General features: G+C 41.3%; 1 protein-coding gene across 1 annotated transcript; it reads right to left on the bottom strand.

The window, feature by feature from the left end:
- Positions 1-1,835: 1,835 nt before the first annotated feature.
- LOC119742976 (SNW domain-containing protein 1-like) lies at positions 1,836-26,299 on the bottom strand. The gene is made up of 15 exons (XM_038219267.1): positions 26,194-26,299; positions 21,288-21,348; positions 20,054-20,131; positions 15,641-15,802; positions 15,080-15,175; positions 13,770-13,876; positions 12,605-12,709; positions 11,367-11,436; positions 10,579-10,644; positions 9,226-9,342; positions 8,436-8,571; positions 7,253-7,352; positions 5,953-6,073; positions 3,976-4,139; positions 1,836-2,699 (listed from the first exon to the last, which is right to left on the bottom strand). Exons 1-15 carry the CDS (start codon positions 26,208-26,210, stop codon positions 2,489-2,491), a joined length of 1,611 nt encoding a protein of 536 aa, XP_038075195.1. The 5' UTR covers positions 26,211-26,299; the 3' UTR covers positions 1,836-2,488.
- Between the last annotated feature and the right edge of the window lie 505 nt (positions 26,300-26,804).

Below are 26,804 nucleotides of genomic sequence, written 5' to 3'. Positions count from 1 at the left end.
ACGTACAGAAATGGTCAGTGTATTCTGCTAGTGTGCCAAAAGTACACATGAATGAACCAAATTTAAAAAATAATTAATTATTGGCTCAATTATAAGCACCTGCTAGAGATGATGAGCCATGTCACAGTGTCATATGAAAATCTGACTCCTATGAAAATCGGACTCCTTTTCCCTATAATTGGTTAATCCCTCGCACGTGACGGGTCACTCTCCCATATATGATCCTAAAAAAAACCCATATTATCATACTTACGCATGTGCAATACTACCAATGAGTCCATATTTCATGGAGTAGGATATTCACGCTACACCGGCATTTTATTTAAATCAATCTAATTACAGTAATTAATTCCATACTTAATGAATGGATCGTTAGGTTGGGATAGTGATACTATATTCATGCCATCTGTCTAATTTTTTGGCTTTTTGTTAACAGTGAGTCGAGTTCTAACATATCAAACTTAGTAATTCTTTCGCGGAAGATTTCAAACATGAAGCACTTCAGACTGCCCAAAATTCTGTCAAACTGAAGATAATTTGGTAGATTAAACAGATACTTAAGGGAACAAAAAACTATAAAACTCAATAATTTGTTATAAGACTGTTTTAAGGGTAGTTGGAATAATAAAACAAAAAGGTGTTATGTTATGTAAATGTCATGTTTATGTACATGCCTGATATTATTTACATTAAAAATTAGATGCACAAGTGTTTCAAATAAACACTTTGCCTTGTTTATAATGTGCCAAGTTCATGACACTGCTTATTAAGCAGTGCAGAAAGAAATAGCAGAAAATGGTGCTAACCTGAAGCACTATGTCATGGCGTGGATGTGCAAATGGTTGCACGCGCATGGAGATTTTTTTTTTTATACATCACTAATTCAAAAAACCTTTTCCTCTGAGGTAAGCATGCCTTTTGTGTGCTTACTGCTTATGGTCTCCATTGAATTGACCCATCGTGGTAGAATCCCGTTAGAATCGCATCAATGCAGCTTGTGAAACTGGCGCGGTTCTAGAACCAATATTTTGGGGGAGCTAGCACGGTGGATCCAGAATTTTCTCAGGGAGGCGTGCTGAAATGTAGACCGGTTATTTTTTCCAGACACTTAGGTCTCCGAAAATCAACACAAAAAGACTGGATTTAATAGAATAATGCGTTTCCTAGGTTTTTCACAAAAACTTGTGACTTTAAGACTGACTCGCTGCAGATTACTTGAAAAGAACATCATTATTTTCGTGCTCGCTCATCTTGTAGGCAACTTGGGCATTCACATCACATAACAGATCTCAGCGCAGACATAAATTGGACATCTAGTCATCTTCAGAAGATTCAATTCCCAGGCGCGGTTCTAGAACCAATATTTGTGGGGGGGGGGGGGCTAGCAGGGTGGATCCAGAATTTTTTCAGGGAGGCGTGCTGAAATGTAGACCGGTTATTTTCCTTCGAAAATCAATAGGTGGAGATCGCCAATTAAATCATAAAATCATTCACACTATATTAACTAATGCACCCTTGTCACGGCTATTTTTTTTTAAGCGGAGACCGTTCGCATGTACATAACAATCCTTCTTTTTCCTAATGCATTTTTTTTTTACTTTTACGGAATTTATTTTGGGGGGGCTAGACAAAATTTTTGGGGGGCTACAGCCCCCCCGTAGAACCGCGCCTGTTGTGAAATATTGTCCAATTACATGATATACACATGGATGCGGAACCCGCAAAATCTGAGACAAACAAAACTTAGCGTACACAAATTCCAACAATACAACATGTTCTGTTATAATATGAAGTCATTATTTTTTTATAATAAGAGGGTAAAATAAACCTATTAATCCTTTTCTAAAAGCAAACTATTGAATTTATCCTCATTAAAAATGCCTAAGCGCCAAATTACAACATGCTTACTAGGACATATTTTAAAAACAGAAGATGCTTTTTAGTTCAAAAGTCCAGAAGCAGAGGTAGTTTTATGAGGATCCACAAGTAGGTGACAATTTGTTGCTGTGGCATTGCTATTTGAAGTCAGAAGTAGTGATGGATGTACATGTACATGTACTAATTTTGAAACTTTTTAGGTACACTCGACTCAAAAATATGCTTCGTTTACGCATGCCAGTCAATTTTTGTCAAAGGCTGCAACTACGTTCAGGAGAATTTTTGAAAAGCAAACTTTTCATCATATTTATGTTAACAAAGAATTTCAAGTCCCACAGTATTTGTATAGATGTTCTCAAAATGAAAACCACTTTCAAGATCTCTTTAATGGAGCAACAAATGATTCCCAAACAAATTTTGCAAAATCTGACTCCATTTTACACATTCGATCACTAAATCTTCACTACTTAATTATAAACACATAGACCAAAAATACATTTGTTGACAAAGGAAGAAATTTATATGTATACACTTAAGTATACAAGTAGTTTGAGAAAACTAAAACACTGCTTGTCAATCCTGTATTTGAAACAATCATCGAAAAGTCAACTCAGAAATCTTTTCTTCTCTTGCCGCTCCTGTCGTGGTCGTCATGATCACGTGACTTGCCGCCCTCGGCCGGTCGTTTCCCGGCTTTCTTAGCATCCTTCAAGAACTTATCCAGACCGAAGGGATCTTCTTCTTCCTCGCGTTCAAACTGGACGGGGCCGTCGCGACGCCGGCTGCGATCTGTACCGCTGAAGTCCTTGTCTGGGACAAATCTGGATTGCAGGAAAACAACAAGACAAACTCAAATCACCACTCAACACTTTTGATACCAAATTCCTTTGTATTAATGGTATTTTTTTTGTAGAAAAATACTGCTTTAGTTTAAAGGGAATATACATCATTTGCTTTTGCTGTAATTTTCAGAAATGGATGGAATTGGGGGGTTGGAAATATATAGCAAATATCGTTACACTGACTTTTTTGAGGTTTTGGGTTTGAAAATGCTATAAAAACCAAGAAAAACGATCGTTTTCCTGTAGTCTGGTTCCCTGACTCCATATAAGAAGAAACAGAGCAGTTTACATACATTGGGAAATTGTAAGGTCAGGGAACCAGTCTAGCTGGCTCGTACCCGTTCATAGGTTTGTAATCGATTGCAAACAAGTGCGATGGTCGATTGGGGCCAGTATTTGAAAAAAAGCCAGTTGTTTCCAACGCTGATCGGCCGATCAGCGTTGGAAATTGATACAAAAATACCACTTTTCTTGAAAATGACAGTATACCAGGTGCCATGATTTTACAGGATACTTTACACTGTCATTCACTAACAGTCCAGCAAGGTATTTCAAAATGATTTGGTAGTTTTATTTTGTGATGTTTGCAAATGTTGTATTTTCCCTTTAACCCCCCAAACCTGGGTTTCGTTCTACTGTGGCATCTCAAAACTTCTTTAAAAAAAAGGCTTTTATTTGGGGTAGTTTTTGCACAAAGCGGGCGGGAACCAGTTTCTAGGCAAGAACTGAATTATTGTCAGGCTGCAAATAATGAACCGATCCAGTAAGCACCGCCCCATGGTATTCTGACCAATCACAGCCGTGATTTATGTCCGACATGCGTGCACAAAAGTCCGACATGCGTGCACGCGCGTATGATGCGCGCGGCAGGAAAATGCAGTGTGGCATTGGAGAGGAGCACGTGTTAATTTGCCCACGTGCGCAGTGGGAGGGGCTAACTGGATCGGTCCATTGACCTATCGCCATTTGCGAGTTAGCCACGCCCCTTAGATGGAATTCTGTACGTTAAGTTTCGTTTGTCTCAGATTCTGCGCCTTCCGCGTCCATTTGTATATCATGTAATTGGATTATATTCCACAAGCTGCGTTGACGTGATTCTGTACAGTTACTCTTCCATAAACTTAACATGGCCTGATTTTTTTTGGGTCGATATTTGAATTTAACAGTTAACCCCCCCCCCCCCCCCCCCAAATAGAAAATCTGTATTCTTTTTTTTTTAGGACGAAACTTAAAACCCAATAAAACTAACTCCCACCTCTTCTGTTTGATGAGCGTATCCAAGTCATCACCATAGACATCTTTGTCAGCATTCTTGCTGGGTCTGTATAAGCTACTGGAAACGTTCTGATCCTTGCGCCATGGCTCACTGTACACGTTGTAGGATTCGTCCTCACCCCCTGCAAAACCACTGCTGATACCCTGTGATACAGATGGAAAGACACGTAGTGAGACAAGACCGTGGGGAACCACATGCATTGGAATCAGTGTTCGGATGGGCTGTGAGTATGATCTCCAGCATGGCTGCATAACCATCACCAAGAGTCAACTAGAAAATTTCAGCTAGATTGTATCTAAGTGAAAAACCCAATATTGAATTTACATCACCCAGTTGAAAAATTCCATCTTAGGCCAAAAAAAAAAAAGTCTCCGGTTTCTGGTATGGAGCTTGCCCCAAAAGTGGTGCAGCGACGCGGCTTTTTTTTTTTTTTGGCTTCAAATGTCGGCTGATGACTGCAAATGGTGCCCGACTAAACTTAGTGCAAATATATGGGAGTCCAGAGAGGCCACATAAAGCTTATTCTCGATCATAACCCCATCTAAAAACACGTTAAAATTGTGCAGCAGCAGGATTCCAGTCAAACCAGTGAGTTTGGCGGTTTTGAGACATCATCTTGTATTGAAAAAAAAACCTTTTTCATTTTGCCGACGCGCATGGCTACGGCGACGCGCGCGCATACCAGAAACCGGAGACTTTTTTTTTTGGCCTTATGAATAGTTTGGTTGCGATACCCGCTGCTACATCAGACTCAAACCAGCCAGCCGACCTCAGCAAGTCCGGTGGTCGAGTGGTAAGACGTCTACACTAGGTAGCGGGAGGTCGTGGGTACAGAGCCCACTCGAGTACGCTTGTGAATTTTTCTAAAATCATCCTGGGACAACACTGAGTATACAGAGTTTATAAAATACCTCAGTAAACGGCAAAACTCAATATTGAAGTTATTCAACCTGATGCAAACAAATTATGAATAGATTGCTTCAAGTCCATCATAAGTCAGATCACAAGTCCATCACAGGTGTATCACAAGCCAATCACAAGTCAAATCATGAGTAAGACCCAAGTTACAGGGGATGAACAATAACAATGAAATGTCTGTATCACAATTCAAGTGCATAGCTTGTCATTCGAGTCGAGACTGGATGACCTGTGTTGGACTTGTGACGACTGGACAACAACTCTACTACATAAAAAAAGGTGTTTCTTTTCCAACTTCGTTTTTGAAGGATTGTCAAATTTCTCTGATTTAAACTTATGGAATATCCGATTAACATTTTGGACGAGCTAACTGTGAAAGTTCCTATTTCATGGAGCCACTAAGCAGAAACATAATTGCTTAGCACATTTATGTTTGAGGCATAATTCAACAGAGAAACATTGACAAGAAATAAACGTATGATTCAGGGTTTGACTTTAGCGGTAGCCCGCTAGCCAAATGCTAGTCAAAACAGCGGCGGGCTAGTCAACTTATTCCTTAAGAAGCCCGGCTGGCGAGTAAAACATTATTGGGCTACAGCAAAGATGAAAGGACAGGAAGAAATAAATCATACATTCAGAAAGAACCTGTATTAATTTGTGTCTAATTTTATTAACTGTTTTGTGTTAAATTATTAGATCTGCTTATTAAACACACTGACAAGATTGCCTCAGGATACACGTTTTACATGTATGCACATTGGTGTTTATGAGACACTCTATAAAAGAAAAACGTGGGCTAGTGAAAATGCCAGGTCGAACCCTGATAATTTTATTTTGGATGGTAACCTCTTCTTGCTCAGCACGAAGTTTTCTGAAGTTGAACAAAGAAATTGAATGAAATGGGGTTTGAACCTGTGACCTCCAGGATAGCCGTTCGGGATTCCTGTTCCTTTCAAACATTTTTTTGCTTATCAAAGACTGCCCTTAGCAGCCGCATTTAACTGACCCCTGATCTGAAGGCATACTTTGAGCAATTACCTTGGATGTGTTGTAGAGTCTATGATCATGCTGCATGTCATCAGCTCGACCTCCAGCATTAGGCAGGCCCAGGGCAATCTTCTCACTGATGTCTCTCTCCTTCTGCTTGTCAAACTTGGCTCTGAAATAAACAAAATGTTCCTTGCTTGGTAAGAACCAGGGTTGGCTGGTTTAAATCACTCATTTAAACACCGATGTAAATCAAACAATTTTTTTTAATAAAAATCACTCATTTAAATCACTTTTTTGTAAAATCTGCATTCGGGCAAAATAAAAATGATGTGATTTTTTTATCACCGATTCCATACATTTTTCCAAAAAACATTGATCAATTTATGGAGTTTGTGGGTGATGGGTATTATAGGAACCTGCAAACTCCTTAGTGACGGGTGTAAGGGTGCATTGGGAGATTTAGACACATTTTTAGACATATCAATATTTTGAAAGTTAAAAAAATCAAATAAATCTGATTTAAATTTTAAAAAATCTGATTTAAATGAAATAAATCCAATTTTTTTTTTTTAATTTAAAAATCAAAAAAATTACCAACCTTGGTAAGAACTTACCATCAGCACTGCCTGACTGAACAACAGTTGTGCTAATATAACAACATTCCATGGCCTCAATGCTAAATTAAATTTCAATCTTGCCCCTGTTGTTACAACCAGTTCATACTGGGAATGATTTCAAATTTGAACATGAATTTGTGAAATAACAGCAAGTGATTTTTGATGCGAAATCACAAAAAATGTACGCAAATCTGGCAAATTTCAACATAAATATTTTGTAGTGCTGTACATTAGGCTGTAGGATTTGTAGATTATTGGAACATGGATTTGATCGAATATTCAAATATTCGACCACTGACATCCAGGTAACAACTTTTCATGAATGTAATCGTGTTTGTATCAATTTTTTCGCGATAGTTGACTTACTAATATTTGTATTTGACAGATTTTGAATATGCATATATTCCTCACGGCTAATATTCCTCACAAAAGTTCTCAAATTATCCACTTGAAGTGGTTGTCCACAAAAATGTGGCATTTTGATAAATAATGAAACCTGTCAACTATACAAATAAAATCACATCATGCTCACATTTTTTGAATGTTTGGTAAAATGTTTTTCTGATATTGGGTGGATGATCAAATATTTGGTATATTCGACACGGCCCTGATGTTTGGCAACAACAAATTTGCATTTATGCAAGTATGAACCAAACAATCACTAACAATTGTTTGCCATCTAACTAGATTAGATACAATACGGGACAATTCTTGAGACAAGTTTCTCTTACCTTCTGTCTGGTGCTGCTCGGCTGATGTTGCGATCCCTCTGTCTCTCACGGTGACGCTCATCGCGTATCTTGTCTCTCTCCCTGGCTTCATCATCAGCTTCTGAGAGGGTTTGGTGAAAACAAAAGGTCGGTGATAAAACAAATGTCGAAAGTGATGTCACAGAACTCAACTTCATAATCTGATGATTTGTACTGATCTAGAAGTATCAACAATAAACGAGTGTGAAAAACAGACAGTTGTTTCAATGCTTCTCATGTTAGAAGTAATACAGGTCAAACCAATGAACATAAAAGGAACTAACAACAAAATTGCACATCATTTAATATCATGCATGATGTATCCTAAGTTTTCACAAGAAATACTCAATATCCATGTTTTAATTACATTATAAAAGGTGGAAGTGTGGTCTAGTGGTTAGGATTCGTGACTCATGATCAGAGGGTCAGGGGTTCGAATCCACCCGCTTGCCATATGCTGTGTCCTTGGGCAAGCCACTTATAAATGGGTACCAGCATTAGCTGGGGAGTAACCTGACATGGACTAGCATCCCATCCAGGGGAAATAGAAATATTCTCAGTTGTGTCATGCTACTTAAACCGGAGATAAACGCTGGCCTAATGGGCCACATTGGCTCGTGACAGACTTTACTTTTACTTATAAAAGGTGGAATGAAACAACACAAAACTGAGTTTCATTATGAATTCGAACATGGTTTCTAATTTCTTTTAACCTAGAAGAAATTTTGAACATTAACATTCAGCACATCTGCAAATGCAATGATCATGTTGTTATATGTGAATCAGCTGATCTTTGCTTAGCACATACAATTTCTAAGCAATAGTTCTGATTTGCAAAATCCACCTTTTTCTAAATTACAGCATGGTATCTGTTTCAGCCCAACAATTTCTTCTACGTGTATATGGGGTTTTTGAAGCCTCAACTTCATCACTGGCTTTATCTTTAATAGATTTTCAGCCCCTGATTGGTGATACTCTGTTTCAATTTGGGTCAAATCTGCTTCAGAAACTTCACTTCTATATCATAAGGCAAACATCGTCAGTTTTTCCATTGGGTGTGGGCTAAAAGACTTTCAAAAAGGACTCTGAAACAGAGAAGCAGCCTTAGCTGGAGCTGATGCCAGGATTACCCCCACCCCTCCCACCTCCCCAGGACCACACCCACCTGCTTGTGTTCTGATACCCGCCCGGTCCTCTCTCGCCTTCTGAGCAAGGTTACGTAGATTCTCCTCATGTTTCTCTTTCTCTTTGGTAGCCAGCTTCCGTTCCATGGTGGCACGCATCTCTACTGCCTCACGAGCCTGTCAGTCAAACCAGTCTCATTTTCATTCTCAAGTTGGTCAACTTTTGTTTAGGTATTTATGTAAGAATCAAATGGTGTAATCGATTTAACCGTGTCAATCGTTTTTTTTTTCCACAAGTATTAAACATGTATTCTATATTAACCGCAACAATCCACTATCATTCAAAATCCACCTGTTTTTCAATAATTTTACAGAATTTACAAAGATAGAGCTTGGTTACTATTACTTCTAGGGGATTGGATGTCCCTTGGAAAAATCTAAAAAGAATATGCTCCCCCCCCACCCCCGCGTGGTGGTGGATTATAAAAAGGTTCCTTGCAAAAATCTACAAAGAAGAGGTTCACATGAACACATTTAAAACAACAGGCAAACTCAGGTGACTGCATAAGCAATGGCATACAAAGTTATGGTCCAAGGGATTATTCTACTCTGTAAAATGTCAGTGGTCTTTCTATGTCCATTTTGAGCCAATGTGAAAATTTTATTTTAGCTTTGGCAACATTCCACGTTAGAAATTCTGTCCTATAGGGCTAAAAATTAATAGCTGATCTTCATCACGATGTGAACAAAAGTTCAGAAAGTCCTCCGTCGGTAACCTTTATGTGCAATGACCCAGTTTATCTTTCGATTTTCACAACAATCAATTCTCACCTTTCTATCAGCAATGTACAGGGCTTCAGCCAACTTGGCAAAATTCTCGTTAATCTGAGGATTCTGTAGACCGCGGCCGTCTGCCGCCAACCGCTTGTCTAATGGGATAGTGTAACCCTGTATAAACCAATGACAAATAACTGGAAATATCAAGAACTATATCTATCATGCCAAGATCATAAAATCAGGACAAAGAGTGGTCAGTCTAGTTCACAATTTTATAAAAGGCTTTCCTGAATAAAAACAAAACAAAACACAGAGACAAACAAACACACTCACAGTCGTGAATTTCTATACGCCCGAGGACAATGCTTTGTGTTTCCCTTTGTCCCTGTAATATAACACTCTCCCATAGACTAAGCACATAACCGTCCCATCAAGGACCGTTTTCTACAAAAGACCCAACGCTCGAGGACTGAAAGGATCATTTGTTCTCCCTTTGTGTGTCTGTCATCTATCATAAAGCCATACATGTACACCCATTCTATAGTTGTGGGGACCAGTTACCTAATTAGTGATAAGGACCACAGATGGGGGGGGGGAGGGTCAGAAGCTCATACAACTCAGTCCTAAATATCCTAACAATTACAAACTTTCCAACGTGGTCGCCATCAACGCACACATGCATTTGTAACACCTTCAATCATGGACCTCCTATTGTCCTCATATTGCTTACACTCAAACTGTTGGAGAACAACCTCCATTGGTTTTGTACACAATTTTCCAACTGTGAACCTTCACCCAACCGTGGACCCTACTGTCCTCTATTTCTACTGTCCTCTATTTCTACTGTCCTCTATTGCGTGGACCCTACTGTCCTCTATTGCTACTGTCCTCTATTGCTACTGTCCTCTATTGCGTGGACCCTACTGTCCTCTATTGCTACTGTCCTCTATTGCTACTGTCCTCTATTGCGTGGACCCTACTGTCCTCTATTGCTACTGTCCTCTATTGCTACTGTCCTCTATTGCGTGGACCCTACTGTCCTCTATTGCTACTGTCCTCTATTGCTACTGTCCTCTATTGCGTGGACCCTACTGTCCTCTATTGCTACTGTCCTCTATTGCTACTGTCCTCTATTGCATGGACCCTACTGTCCTCTATTGCTACTGTCCTCTATTGCTACTGTCCTCTATTGCGTGGACCCTACTGTCCTCTATTGCTACTGTCCTCTATTGCTACTGTCCTCTATTGCTACTGTCCTCTATTGCGTGGACCCTACTGTCCTCTATTGATTGCATACCATACCCATTCTTACATATGGGTGATTACAGGTTACCACTTATGTGGACTAGTTTCCCGACCATTGTTTTCCTTTGTTTCTATTGAATTCTAGAAGTCCACAACACTTACCTTAGCGTTCTTCCAGTTTGATATGCATGGTGGGATTTTCCATTCTTGTTGTTCCTTCACCGTGACCTAAGTGCAAAAAAAAAAAGGAATACAAATAAATGAGAGAAATCAAAAGTCTTAAGTCTAGTTCATGCACGGATCCTCTACACAACGATAAATGACTTCCAAGATTTCTGGTTAGTGGCGTGATAACTGCCTGTGCGCGTATAGAACATACAATACGCGTGCGCGAGACTAGAGTCGGCACGCGACTAGCAGTTGAATTTCTGTCAAGTCTCCTGTGATTGGGTTTCATGTGCGGCGCGCGTGCCAAGTCTCGTGCAAGCGCGCGCATAGTATGTTCTATACGCGCACAGGCCATTATCATGCCTCTACACAAACTGTTCCGTACACTTTGTACACAAGCTCAGATGAGTCGTTTATCCTTGTGTAGAGGATACGTGGTTCATGACAAGCTGAATGTGAATGCAAATTGATGATGTCTTGGCAAATACTTGTGCAGTGAATTTCTAATGGTTGAAGACACTTCAACTCCAAGGAATGCCCCAAAGAAAGTCTTGTGAAGTCAAACTTCCATCATGTTTTCACACAAGTAGCATACAAACTTAAGTTAAGTGAAACTCAAAAACCCGACCTATTATTCTCTAGTGCAGCTATTTTTAACAACTTGATCAACTTGGGTACCATGCTCAATGACTGGTCTCACATGTACATTCAATTGAAATCCTGACTGAATTGTCAGTTGTGTTTTTTTTTTCAATGAACTTTGGCTACAGTCATTAACTCACCTTTCTTGTAGGGGAATGCATAACAGGCGCTGGGGGAGATGGCGGGCCACGCGGAATCTTCTTGTTTGTCCTGAAATTACAAACCAAAAAGATCTACAACAGCCAAGAATGATCTGGTAGATTCCCACTTCAAAAACGAGTGTTGGTGAAAAGTTTCAGAATCCGATTGTATTTTAAATGGATTGAGAATCTGATTTTGTTTTATCTTTGCGCGAACGCAAGGTATACAAACAGCAATGGAGTTCAAGACTCTCTTTACCACTATCTTTTTGTTGTTGTCAAGAGGGTAGTTACACAAGGAGTCAACTGAGTACTGTATTAGGTATCATGTGGAACTGTAGTTATTGTGATGTCAGCATTACAGGGCCCAATTTCATGGCGCTGCTAAGTACATGATTTTCTGCTAACAGAGCCGTTGTCTGGTTGCTCCTGTCAGGGTGTTTGAGCATGCAACCAGGCTCTCTGCTTCCTCTCACCAATACACTCTAGCTGTGCCGAGATGTAGAACAAAGGGCTACTCTAGTAGCTTTTTCCCATGTTCTGCATCTCTTTGGAACTCCTTGCCTAGTGGCTGTTTCCCTCCATTCTATGATCTAGCCTCTTTTAAGAAGAATATCAATTCCTACGTCCAGCTTTCCTGATTATTACTTTTCTTTTCATCATTTTTCTTCTTTCTAGCCCTTTGCCAAGAGTGCCTTTTATAGCCTTGCTTGGGGCGATTTTCCATAATTTTTTTTTTTTAAATTTTAATGGAGACTCTAAGCAGCAAGCACGGCAAAAGGCATGTTTACCTCGGAGGAGAAAGTTTCTTAAATCAGTGACGTAACAATAGTAATCTCCATAAGCGTGCAACTGTTTGAACTGTTACAGACAGTCAAACTTTCCTCCCACTTCCCCTGCCATACCTTTCACACAGGCTAGCCACCAACAGTCAGATCATATGTCAACAAACACTCTGACTAGTCAAATCCAGTCAACAGACAAAAGCAGGTAACTGGTAGGCACAGCTGTGTTATCAATTACCTACAGTCAAAACATAACTGTATCAAGTTACATAACCAGTCACAGCCAGTCAATCCTGCTGTATGTAGACTGGGAGCTCCTAGCTGTTGAAAACAGTCACTTGATTGATATTGACTGCAAGAACAACTTGACACAGAATGAATGTTTGCATAGGAGGGTTAATAATAAAAAATACAAGTCAGTAAAAAGGGAACAAAACGTTGAGAGCAACTCACCTGAATTTGGGCGGTTCGATGGGATCTTTCTGCACCTCCACCATACGAATCACTCGCTGCTTGGCACCAGAGTTGAAAGCCACACCCTGCTGGGATGGAGTGTATCTGGATACAAAAACAAAAATTATAGAAAATGTGGATTGCTGATAGACAAGGAAAGAAACTGCTGGACAAGTGATGAACAAATCTTCACTAAAATATAAATAGTTCTGAAAATAATATTTAATTCATTTTGGGGACTTTATGGGCATTTGTTACACACAGTAAAATCAGAGCTAAGAGGAAGTCGTTATGAAGAGTTCTCTACAAATTTGTATTGTGTTTTCCTTAAGAATGTCACCAAATTATACTAAATTGGTCTACAGACTTTAACTGCCTAATTATAGAGAGACACAAATACATAATTGTTGAAGTGCAAGTCACAGGCATGCAACTGGGAATTTAGAAAAAAAACCAAGGAAATTCGAAACCACACAAGACTTTGTACAGTGTTTTTCAATTTGTAATGGCATTCATGAGAAGTAAAAAAAACCCAAGGAAATCAGCGGATCAGAGAAAAAAGTTGCATGCCTTAAGTCAGCTTATGAAATAAAAGAGTTAGGTTTGAAATCTATTATTTTCCCTCTCCCCTCCCAATAAGCTCATAAACAGTTTACAAGTGTTATTGTCGTACCCCATCTGAGTTTTTGATGCTGTAGACTTTACCTTTAAAGAAAATCATGACCTCTCCGTGTGTCTGGACTTGAGTTGTGGGCAACGGAACTTAAAAAAAAAAAAAGGCCTGTGAGGGTAACCCATGGGCCCCTGTACCGTCCCAAACCGCCCTGCCTGCTACTCTCTATACTGCCCAAAATCACCACGGAATGGTTTTATGAATTCACCAGGGAATATAAACAATCCAACAGAGTCCAACCGGAGTTCCCTGCTCAATCCACTGTGCCTTATTTTCAGTAGTCTGCTGAATCCAACGGAGTCCAACTTGTCGTTATAATGCGGTTCAGTTGCCTGCTGAATCCAATATTTTGCATCAGGAATGTTCACAAGGGGTTTACTGCTCAATCCAACAGGCTCCATCAGGTATATGATAAAGTTGGATCCTGTTGGATTCAGCAGGGTTATGTTTAATTAAAGGGATAAAAATAGTAAAGGTATCAGGTTGATTTACCTAATATACTGAGCTGGTGCTTTTTCCTCTGCACATCTGACAGGCATGGCTGCAGAAATCTTGGACTGTACAAGTTTCTCCAAGGCCTGACGTGTCTTCTCTGTAGTCTGTTAAGAAAAAGACTTGTCATGTTAGGCGGAGGTTTTAGGTATGGCTTCGTGCACAAGTACCCACTTTAACATGTTTAACAAACCCTGAATCAAATATATCATGGACGCACACTGTATGCTACATTTTGGGGAATACAGCATTGGGTATGTTAATACGATGCATACTTGGACTGGCGCCCTCACTTGGCCCTTGTCGGTGAGTCACACAACGCCCTCTACAGTTCAGAAAAAGGATATTTTCTGCAAATTTTTTTTTTTTTTTTTTCAATAATAAATAAGAGCCTCTTTCTCCTTTTTAAAGGGAAGATACAACATTTGCAAACACCAAAAAAACCAAATGATCAAATTATCACGAAATATCTTACTGGATTGTTAGGGAATGACATTCTAAAGCACCCTGTAAAAAGGTTTTTCAAGTGAAAATGGTAGGTAGGCCGACCAGCGTTGGAGAAAACTGGCTTTTTTCAAAAATTGCCCTTAATTTTTCATAATTAGTTTTTCCGCATTTTCTTTGCAATTGATTACACACATGTGAAGGTGTACAAGCCTGCCAGACTGATTCTCTGACCTTAAAATTCCCCAAAGTCGACAAACTGCTCCGTTTCATCTTAAGTGGAGTCAGGGAACCAGACTACAAGGACATGACGTTTTTCTTGCAAATCATTACATGCTGGACTTATGGTTTTCCCAGCATCTTCAAGCCCAAAACGTGAAACAAGTCAGTTTAACAATATTTGCAATAACATTCCAACCCCCAAATTCATTTACTACTGAAAATTGCAGCAAGAGCAAATGTTGTACATTCCCTTTCATACATGTAAACGTTTGGAGATGGGCCCACTCTTTGACAATGGTCCATATTGTGTTTGCCAGCCATGGTGTAGAACATGTGACATTTCTTTACAAAATTCGATGTTGTGATCACGTGATGCTAACTTTCAGCAAAGGGTTCTCTTTTGCGCTGCATGTATATCTCTTGAAATGTGAATGGTTATAAAATTGCTGACATTATACTGTCTAATGTGGGCCAAATAACATGAAAAGGGTGCTTGCATGATTGGGCTGCCCAGCGGTTGCCCATCTGGCAAGACGTCACTGGGCACATGGTCTATAAGACGTGGAACTTTTTCCCCTTCTTTTGTGTAAAGATCTTAAAAGCTCTTTTTGAAAATACCATAAACAAAACTTTCTCCTACTTACATCTTCAATTTCTTCTTCGTCTGGTTTCTGTACGTCCGGGTCGTTTTCATTGGTGATCTGTGTCGGCACAAGGTCCTGAGGCTTGGAATGGACAACCTGATGAAAGAAGTGCAAGCAATTCATGTCTTTACTGAAGTCTTGATAAAAAAAAAAATCGCGAAAAAAAAAGTAATAATAAATTAATAAGTTAAAGAAACAAAAACAAAGACAAAGAAACTTGACATAAAAACTCAAAGCTTTAAAAATTAAGTTTGACTATGGTAGACCAAGTTGCTCTTTGCATATTTGGTTCCGCACGACTCTAAAATGCAAATCTGGAAGGGATGTTAACCATGACAACATTAAGAGTAAGTAAGAAAACTGGCATTGTCTGATGTGCTGGAACGAATAAGCCTCTGTACTAATGACATCACACTTGGTTTACATGTGCCATTTCCTATGGTGCTCAGTGGACCGTGGGCCCCCACTGGCTCCATAGGAAAGTGCACATGTAAACAAAGTGTGACGTCATCAGTACAGAGGCTTATTTTAGAAAACAAATTCGAAACTATTTCAACTGACCTTATCCTTTCCATGTCCGAGCCTTGCTAGAGCATCATACTTGACCCTACCCTCTGCATCCACTGACTTGGCGATGGCGTTACCCTTGCCTGGTTTACGTCCCATATCCATCGGGAACTGGGCCACGGGGATCTCGGGATACGCACCGCCATCCCCAAAATCCTTCAAGAAAGAATAATAATCAAAATAGGATTTCTAGCAGTATTGTGAATACTCCATGAGTGGAACTTATAGGACTTATGCAACAAATTTTATTGTGCAGCTACGCAATGAAGCTACGATTGATTTTACGAAACTTGGCGTAGCTGCGCAACATTTTAAGTAATTTAAATATCTTGGACAAGGATAAAATTTTTGATGTCTGTTTGTGTATGATTTCATTCGTCACAAAACAGTCGCTGAATCACCTCCGCCTGCCATTTTAAAAATAATTTTGTCCCACTTTCTTCAAAATTGCACGGCAACTCTAAAATTCTGTCACAAGTAAAATAGCAATTCATGTACCTTAAATACAAAATTACGATAAGCTAGTTAAATAGTTCATTTTCAGTCGCTGAATTACATGTACGCATTTGGGGTTCAAGGATTAGGATGTGCTGGGGTGGAATGGAGAAATGAGCAGCTCTATTCCCACTGAAATATCCCATCTGATAGCACGGCGTCTCAACATTAGCCTCTCCTAACCAAATCCTACTGTCTGGCTTCTCGTGCCAACCCCGTTTTGACTAAATGACAGAGGGTGAAAGCGTGCTCCTGGCGCTATAACCAGGTGCTCCGGGTAGATGGCGCTCGTTAGCCCTAGTTGGTAGTCCGTCTAGGAGAAGGAAAACTCTGATTTTAAACCCGGGTAGATAGAACTCGTAAGCCTTGGTCGGCAGTCTACCTAGGAGAAGGACCACTCTGATTCCAAACCCGGGTAGGTAGAGCTCGTTAGTCTTGGTCGGCAGTCTACCCCAACGTACAGCCTAGTGCGGTCAAGGGCGAATGAGGGGCTATGCCTCCAACGGCCAGGGTAGTCCTGAGAGGAGTGGCGCCCCCAGGTCTTAATAGCCTTGAAAGGAAACCTATGGCGAATACAAATCTTACAAATCCTATACTTCCAGTCCCGGGAGTGGACAGGAGCGATGCTGCGGACAGAGGCGCTGGACAGGTCTTGGCCTGGCAGAATGACGGTGGCCCCCCAAACCCCCCGGGGAGGAGGTCGTCTGACAACAGCACAAAGTCCAACGCGATTCTGCGATGCAGGAGGCCGTTCATTATGGCAACCTTCAACGCAAACACAGTGAGGGAGGATGCGAGGGCCAGGGAGATGGCCCATTGTGCAGTGAAGTGTGGTGTGGAGATTTTGGGTGTGCAGGAACACAGGAGAGTTCACTCGGACCAGCTTGTGTTTGAGAGAGTGGAGGGCAGCTACCTCGTCATGTCGTCGGCATGGAGGAATGCGGCACAGGCAGCTATTGGAGGGGTGGGACTGATGCTTAGTCCTCGAGCTAGAAGGGCTCTTCGGGAAGTTCACAATCATTCTGAGAGGATCCTGATTGCCGAGTTCGACAGCAATCCAGTCACAACCGTCCTCGTTGTTTATTCCCCAACCAATGTGTCACAAGTAGAGGACGTGGAGTTGTTCTACGAGCAGCTCACAGCAGCTGTCAGGGGTGTGCCAGCTCATAACTTCCTGGCCATCTTGGGTGATTTCAATGCTAGACTTGGGCCTGAAGATGCATTGTACACGTATCATGACAGCACCAATAGAAACGGCATGCATATGTCCGAGTTTATGAGTGAGCACCAGCTCTTTGCTGCCAACACCCAATTCCGGAAAAAGCGCGGGAAGAGGTGGACATTCAGAGACCGTGGCACCGGGATTACGAGGCAACTCGACTACATGCTGGTGCGGAGGAAGTGAAGGAATAGCATCTTGAACGCTGAGCCCTTCAGCACGTTCGCTTCTGTGGGCTCTGACCACAGAGTTGTCTCCATGAAGGTGAGACTGAGTCTGAGAGTACCGAAACCAAAGCACAGACTCAGATACGACTGGAGGTTGTTCGCGGCAAGACCAGACCTACAAGAGAAGTACACCGTAGAGGTCCATAACCGCTTTCAGATTCTGGAGGAAACAGAGAACCCAAGTGTTCGGTACGAACGTTTTGTAAGAGCAAATACTGAGGCAATGACGGAGTGTGTTCCAGAGATAGAGCGAGTCAAGATCAGTGCTCGATCGAAGCAACCTGAAGTAATGATAGCAAGAGGGAAAGTGGAATCGGCCCACCAGGAGTTTAGTCAAAACCAGACTTTGGAGAACCGTGACCTGGTGAAAAAGGCAAAGGAGCTGCTGTTCAGCACATATGACAGGCTCAGGAGCGAGGAGTTGACAAAGAAAGTCAGGCGCATTGAGACAGCTCATGGTGAGCGCAGGTACAATGAATCCTGGAAGGTTATCAATGAGATGACAGGGCGCAAGAAGGCGAAGGAGGGTCAGGTGGCGGGTGCCAGTGCAGAGGAGAGAGTTGATACGTGGCTCACCCACTTCAGCAGCCTGCTAGGTAGGGCACCAGATATTGAAGATGCTGATGAGGACATCCCAGACATCCTCACTGACCTAGACATCAACGATGGTCCATTCACTGCCGCTGAACTGGCCAAGGCCAAGTCGACACTGCAACAAGGGAAGAGTGCAGGTCCAGATGGCATACCTCCAGAAGTCTTCAAGTATTGTGAGATTGACATCATCATTCTGGAAATCTGCAACCTTGCCCTGATTAACAACGAAGTCCCCAGTCAATGGTCGCTGTCGAACATCATACCCGTGCCAAAATCTGGTGATCTTAGTAAAACCGACAACTACCGTGGCATTAGCCTCACATGTATCATTGCAAAGATGTTCAACCGAATGATACTAAATCGGCTACGCAGTGCGATCGACCCTCACCTGAGAGACAACCAGAACGGGTTCAGAGAGTGGAGATCAACAACAGCGCAGATCCTGGCTCTGAGGCGAATAATCGAGGAGGTGAAGATCAATAACCTGACAGCAATCCTGACATTCATTGACTTCACAAAAGCGTTTGATTCCATCCACAGAGGGAAGATGGTGAAAATTCTTAAGGCATACGGAGTTCCAACGAATCTGCTTCGAGCCATCCAGTCAATGTACTCAGGAACCCGAGCCAAAGTGGTCACTCCCGATGGAAACACAGACGAGTTCAACATCTTGGCAGGAGTCATGCAGGGCGATACCCTCGCCCCATTCATATTCATCGTTATTCTTGACTTTGCCCTCAGACGAGCTATAAGCGGACACGAGGTAGATCTTGGATTCACACTGATACCAAGGAGATCGAGCCGCTATCCCGCAGTCGCCCTGACTGACCTCGACTTTGCGGATGACATCAGCCTCCTCTCTAACTCCACTTCCCAGGCACAGGAGCTTCTGACACGTGTGGAGATGGAATGTAGCCGGGTGGGTCTCTCACTCAATGCCAGAAAGACAAAGGTGGTCACTTACAACGTCCCAGACCATGCATCCCTTACTACCCTAGAGGGCCGCCCTCTCAAGGAAGTCAGCGACTTCAAGTATCTAGGATCATGGGTCGACTCCTCTGAGCACGACATCCGCATTAGGAAAGCCCTTGCCTGGAAGGCTCTACATGGGATGAAAACCATATGGAGCTCTAACATGTCAAGGGATGTCAAGATCAGTTTCTTCCAGGCCACGGTGGAGTCCATCATGCTATATGGATGTGAGTGCTGGACCTTAACAACGACCCTTCAGAAGTCCCTCGACGGTTGTTACACCAGAATGTTGGGGAGGGTGCTCAACATCGACTGGAGAAACCACGTGTCTAATAACACCCTTTACGGCATGCTACCTAGGATCTCACAGAAGATCGCATACAGGCGGATGGGCATGGCAGGGCACTGCTGCAGACACCCTGAGCTACCAGCAAGCCGTCTGGTGCTGTGGGAACCGACTCATGGGGTGAAGCGGAGGGGAAGACAGAGGACGAACTATGTCGGGGTTCTGAGGAGAGATGCCGGGACTGAGACCACAACAGAGTTGGCTGCTTGTATAAAGGATAGAGAGGATTGGAAACGCCGCAGGGGATCCCGCCTGCGGGCGACATGATATTATGAAACTTTTTGTCAAATGTGTCATAACTGAAATATTGCACAGCGGGAAATTGTAACAACAAATTGTAGCGCGAGTGGAGTTACGCCATTGCGCGCAGTTTCGTGAAATAAGCTGCAGGCGTAAGGCAGCTATGCATTCGATACTTCCACCTGACTTTTTCTTTGTAACCGTTGAAAGGGGTACTTGCAGACTTTATCCATAACAACTTCTTCAGAAATTCATGTTGGTTCGTGTGGAATGACCAATTTTTTCTTTCAGATTCATAAAGAACAATAACTTACCATTGGTGTTCTGGGGACCCATCCTTTTCTCCGCCCATACGGTGGGGCTGTGCTTCTTGCTAAGGATACAACACTCAGCTACAAATATACAGAATACAAGACAATTTCTGTTAAATTATTTATTAACCCTCCTGCTATTCAAACAGTCACAGAGGGTCAAAATTTCCATTCACTTCCCCGTCTATACTTTTAACACTGGCCAGTTACCAGCAGTAAGATCATATGTCAAGCAAGCACTGTGACTAGTCAAACCATGGAGCTAGGAACACAACAGACCATGAACAGACAAAGCAGGCACAGCTGGCTTTCACCCACAGCCAAAGCAAAGCTGTAGCATAAACAGTAATGGCCAGGCAGTCTTGCTTTATGTAGGCTGGGAATTCTTGACCATTGGAAACAGTCACTTGATTGATTTGGACTGAAAGGACGAAATGGCATAGAATATACGTTTGCATAGGACTTTTTTTTACTCACCCTATACATACATTTGTAACTCTGCTAAAACCACAGAGCTATATTACATTACTAGAGCTTTAACTCTTCATTCTTGCGCGCGCGGAGACGCTTTGAAGCCGTCTTGGGCGCAGGCATTTTGAATTCATGTGCGTGTTTGTAGAACATAATGAAATTAGATGGATTGAATTATGAAAGTGTACTCTAAATGCAACGCGCAAGCAGAACGTACGCAAACAACTTAAGCGCATCATGACGGTTTTAAAAAAAAGTCCCGCTTAATCAAGGCTGCAGCGGATACGCACACGCGTTGCGCTGTTTGCATAGAGCAAAATGAAGCGCTCATTTGCTGATCGTGCACTTCAGTTTTGGGCGTATCGGCTTCGCTAACGCATCGGTACGGAATACAAACGCAGATATGCAAATAGACGTACAAAATAGGTACAACATTTCTAGTTCTCCATAGGTTTGTGTAGAATCATGGATGCGCCCAGCAGGCATCACTTTGTACACGAGTTAGCGCTCTAGTAATCTAATATAGCTCTATGGCTAAAACACATTGGCGAATTGTTGAACCTGGGGGAAATGACTGGGTGTACATTCTTGAATTTGATTGGGGTAAAAAATGGTACAACTTTGCAAAAATGAGGGTTTCAGTCCTTTCCTATGACGTTGGGCTGTACACCAACCACGGGTCTCTATTGCTGAATTTGATCTCATGTTCGTTAATTTTTTAGTAAACAGTACTAAAAAAAGAAGAAGAAGATTTCCAAACACGTACCTGGCGAGGTCTGTCAGACTCAAACTCCTCCTGACCCCACTGCTTTGGAGCTGGTAAAATACTGTACCATGAAACAAAAAACAAAGTGTTACAAATTGTGAAATTAGTGACGTAGCAATTTAGGAAAGGGAGCAAGTCCAGCATGAATTGATTTGCAATGGAATTTGTGTATTTTTTTTCATGTTTGGAAGGCTCTCCTACTACAATTTCTTACTATAACTTCTTAATATTGACAGCCGTTTCATGACACAGTAAGATACAACGTCAGTTTGTGTTGCTTTTACCAATCCTATACATATATTATTTCTCTGACATGATCAAGTCTGTGGACTGTGTATGCAGAATGTACATGTACTACTAACCCAACGGCTGTTGGATGTCTTCACTCAGCATAATTAATCAAGGGGCTAAGTGATTGGCTCTTCTCATAAGTGCATCATAAAAAAGCCATTGTCGTATTGCTCGTAAAAATTTATTGGTATTTTAAAAAAAAATTATCATCGAAACTTTTGAACTTGTACATCGTTGCATTAATGGAATTGAAATTCTTGGAAATACATTAGGCTGAATAAAAAAAACACATGTTTCTCCGGGCTTTTGAAAAAAAAGGAGGAAGCGGGGCTTTTTATTTTTAACGTTTTTCAAGATGGTCCCCATTTTAAAATTTCCTGCAACCTTTGGTGTTTTCTTTGTTCAAAAACACTTTTAAAATGAAAGACAAGTTGGACAAGAAAACTGATCATATTTACAGTGCCATTTACAGTTGTATTGGTCACTTATTTCGCAGGTATTTATTTTCCGATGGATTTGTGGACTTTTCCGGTGTTTTTTTACTGCATTTTTCAAAAATAAGAAATAATAAAAAAATCCAGGCGGCCTCCAAAAAGGAAGCGGGCGGGGACGAGAAACATGTTTTGTTTTTTACTTAGCCTTATGGCTGCAATCATGGTACAGTCATACAATCATACAGTATCAAATCATGTAGAAATAAATTTTGGGCGTATTTTGGGGTAAACTTTTGGCGATCGGCAACAGTAGTGTAGAAAAAAACTTGCCTTGTGGCAATGCCTACTGATTGGTTTTGTCCTTAGAACAAACAGATCCTTTTTACTGCCAAACTTATCAAATTGTTATTATCAGCAATGACTAGTAACGTCAATAATAACATTTTCCAATCGCAACATTCTTCGGAAAAAAAATCAGCATGTGGGACCATTTTTATGGACAGATCCACTGATATCATAGGGGGTGTTTAATCTTTCTTTGCAGTTTTACATCGTTTCTCAAAGTAAATCCTTTACGAAAATTATGTTTTGACGTTGAAGAACTTATTTCCGAACAAGGTTCTCTCCCAGTTCCTTAGCGGCAGCAGTTGAAAGTTGTGTTACGGCTGCCGTAATGATAGCCACTAAGACGTAAAAAAATGGCGATCGTGAAGTGTAGGGCCCGGTTCCTATATAAGTAAGGGAACAAAATCCACTTTAAAATTATTGGACCTAGGTCTACCAAACTAGTTGGCGACATTCTCAATAAACAGGTAGGCCTATGTCACTGTCGAGCGCAATTTGAGTCCCCCACGTAAATTTAAACTTGCGCGCGCAAGTTTAAACTTGCGTGAGGGACTCCTGAAGCACGCAAATTGCACCGCGCCATTTTAATTTGCGTGCGCAAGTTTAAACTTGCGCAAAGGCGATCGCAACCTTCTTTTGCGGGCGGGATTTTTATTGATGAGGATTTTTTTTTTCAAAGCACGAGTACATGGAGAAATAATGGAATAAATGAATGAATAAAGAAATGAATAAAAAGGGGAATTCAATTAGCGTCAATGAAAAGAAACATTGAGATTTAGCAGTGCTTATCAGAGAAGTTGTTTAAGGGTACGTGGGGGCGGGGCCGGGGAGGGGACCGGGCAAGCAATCAACTTAAGCACACTAGCGGCGATTGCTTGGAAAGTGTACTGAAGTTGTTCAATAATGGAGACCAGCTTCAAGTTTTTTGCTTTGTAAACCTAATTTGCATTGTATTTATATTCTTGAATGTAAATAAATCATAATTTCCTAGGTGTAACCCGCTGTTAACGTAAAAAGAATGATTATGATCCCTTCAATTGTTCAAGTTTTGACATTATAGTAATCATTTACATTATTTTTAAAATGCTTATGTATTCTACAATTAAAAAAGCACTTATTCTTAAAAAAAATAATAATTAATTTAACAATTAATAAATTGGACGGTACAATAATTCATATTGTTTTTAGAAATACTTGCATAACATTTCGAGCGCTGTGTACACTTCGAAAATGCATAATTAAAAAAAAAATTGAATGCATTACTAATTTAATTAATTAATTAAATTTATTACTTTAACAAATATTTTTTATTGCAGGCTGAATAATTCATATTAAAAAATGTTTACAACTTAAAAACGCTTTGCATATAAAATGGTAATTATTTTAAAAAGTAAATAAATTTGCAAATGATTTAATTAATGAATTTAATAAAATGTTTCAAAAAAAGGCATTAAGGCATTGTCTCCCGAAGCTCAGTGATGCTATTAAATCGGAGAAAAAAAATCTGCTTTAAAAATAATGTTACATATCTGCATGAGTATACCCGGGGGAAAAAATAGTTTAGCGGCTCTGTATGCATGGCCGGGAAAATCTATGCAGTGCGCAAGTTTAACTTGCATGCGCAATTTGTAGCAAGGAAATGAATGCACGCGCAGGGTTAAACTTGCGCGCGCAAGTTTAAACTTGCGCGGGCCGGGGGACTCACTTTGCGCTCGACATCACTCATAGATAAATTAAAGGGCAGGGTTTTGATTTTTTGAGGGAAATTTGGGGGGAAAATGACGATGACAGCACGGCGACAACACGCGACCCGAAAATAAAGATGGCGATCATCGTGAGCATGAACGGCGAGCTGTGAAATCGCAAGGCACAAACCGCGCAGGAAAATCGTGATTTCTATCCCAAGAATCTGTTCAAAATTGCAAAACGGGTGTAATTAGAATTGAGAAAAGTCTGCTTTTGATTGTAAAGGTGATTTCTGAGCAATAAAAAGTATTTTTGACTCTAATTTGATCAAAACAAAACAGGGGCCCTACACTTCACGATCGCCAAAAAAATGGCGGCTAATGCTTAGCCCCACTAGTGTGGCCGTCGGTATGCTGCGCTGAACCTTTGGCCACACACCGTGGTACCGCGCGCTACTGAGGACGAAGTTTTTCATAAAATTCAGGGCAGTTTCTTACATTTTCAGTTTCTTACTTTCTTATGGTTGTATTCTATGATGTCTCCTATCACTTCTGGGATGCTTAGCATGTGCTTAGGTCTAATGATGTTCCATTTTCCGAGATATTCTTCAATCTTTCTGGAGTCCATATGCACTCGTGAAACGTCTGGTGATGGCAGCCATTTTGAATGGGACAAGAGATGACCTCAAGCTGTGACGTCGCGTGTATGCAAATTGCTTGTCGAGCGCGCGAGGGCGCGAGTTGCAAATGCGACGGCTGTTTCCTGTACCATGCATTTATTGTCAGGGGGCCACGTGCACCGATCTCTATTCAGGATCTACGGCACAGGAAACAGCCGTCGCATTTGCAACTCGCGCCCTCGCGCGCTCGACAAGCAATTTGCATAAACGCGACGTCACAGCTTGAGGTCATCTCTTGTCACATTCAAAATGGCTGCCACCACCAGACGTTTCACGAGTGCATTATGGGCTCCAGAAAGATTGAAGAATATCTCGGAAAATGGAACATCATTAGATCTAAGCACATGCTGAGCATCCCAGAAGTGATAGGAGACATCATAGAATACAACCATAAGAAAGTAAGAAACTGAAAATGTAAGAAACTGCCCTGAATTTTATGAAAAACTTCGTCCTCAGTAGCGCGCGGTACCACGGTGTGTGGCCAAAGGTTCAGCGCAGCATACCGACGGCCACACTAGTGGGGCTAGCTATAGCCCCACTAGTGTGGCCGTCTAGTGAGGACGAAGTTTTTCATAAAATTCAGGGCAGTTTCTTACATTTTCAGTTTCTTACTTTCTTATGGTTGTATTCTATGATGTCTCCTATCACTTCTGGGATGCTTAGCATGTGCTTAGATCTAATGATGTTCCATTTTCCGAGATATTCTTCAATCTTTCTGGAGCCCATATGCACTCGTGAAACGTCTGGTGGTGGCAGCCATTTTGAATGTGACAAGAGATGACCTCAAGCTGTGACGTCGCGTTTATGCAAATTGCTTGTCGAGCGCGCGAGGGCGCGAGTTGCAAATGCGACGGCTGTTTCCTGTGCCGTAGATCCTGAATAGAGATCGGTGCACGTGGCCCCCTGACGATAAATGCATGGTACAGGAAACAGCCGTCGCATTTGCAACTCGCGCCCTCGCGCACTCGACAAGCAATTTGCATACACGCAACGTCACAGCTTGAGGTCATCTCTTGTCCCATTCAAAATGGCTGCCATCACCAGACGTTTCACGAGTGCATAAAGACTCCAGAAAGATTGAAGAATATCTCGGAAAATGGAACATCATTAGACCTAAGCACATGCTAAACATCCCAGAAGTGATAGGAGACATCATAGAATACAACCATAAGAAAGTAAGAAACTGAAAATGTAAGAAACTGCCCTGAATTTTATGAAAAACTTCGTCCTCAGTGGCGCGCGGTACCACGGTGTGTGGCCAAAGGTTCAGCGCAGCATACCGACGGCCACACTAGTGGGGCTAGGCTAGCTAATGCTATGCGACACGCCGACAGCCTCAGGCCAATGTCCGTAAACTGGGCAACATTGTTTGGTTCAACTAAGTGATAATTATACAGATTGCTAGCATTACATCGTTCCTCATTCGATCAAACAACTATAAATTTTGAAAGCAAAGATTAAATCGACTTACTCTGCGAGGGAAACCATTTTTTTTGCTGCGATTTGTGTGCAGACTGGAGTTCGGAACTTCTCAGTCGTGTGATGCAACAGATCGATTATCCATCATAATTTAATGAATCGAGTACGAGTATTCGGAGTCGAATACAATATCCATCAGCTACGGTAGCCGAGAAAAGCCAAGACTTCTTAATAACATTTTTCTCAATATCTCCAGAATTTGTCCTATTTGTCTTTTGAAAAGTCCCTGAAATCGTCTTAGGGAATAAATTTGTGCTAGGCTGGGTTTAAACACTTTGTTTAAGTCTGGATGCACCAGTTTCCTAATATATTCAAATTCATGCATGCATATGCATAAATGGGAAGTGAGGCAAAAAGTGAAACCGGCTCAATGAAAATGTACAGGTGGCCAAAAAGTCACATATAATAAAAATTTTCTCAATATCTCCAGGATTTGTCCCACTTATCTTTTGAAAAGTCCCTGAAATCGAATCATAGGTAATCACCAAATAGCGCCTACGGCGCTATCTTTGGTATTAAACTTTCTGGTCAAAGAGGGGTGTTTTTTTTGGGGGGGGGGGAGAGTAAGAAGTAAAAACTTAAAAAAAAAATATAAAAAAATAA

This window comes from Patiria miniata, unplaced genomic scaffold (assembly GCF_015706575.1).
Source record: "Patiria miniata isolate m_02_andy unplaced genomic scaffold, ASM1570657v1 HiC_scaffold_6, whole genome shotgun sequence".
Taxonomy (NCBI): domain Eukaryota; kingdom Metazoa; phylum Echinodermata; class Asteroidea; order Valvatida; family Asterinidae; genus Patiria; species Patiria miniata.
Note: the sequence above shows the minus strand (reverse complement) of the source record. Positions and strands in the feature narration are given on the sequence as shown.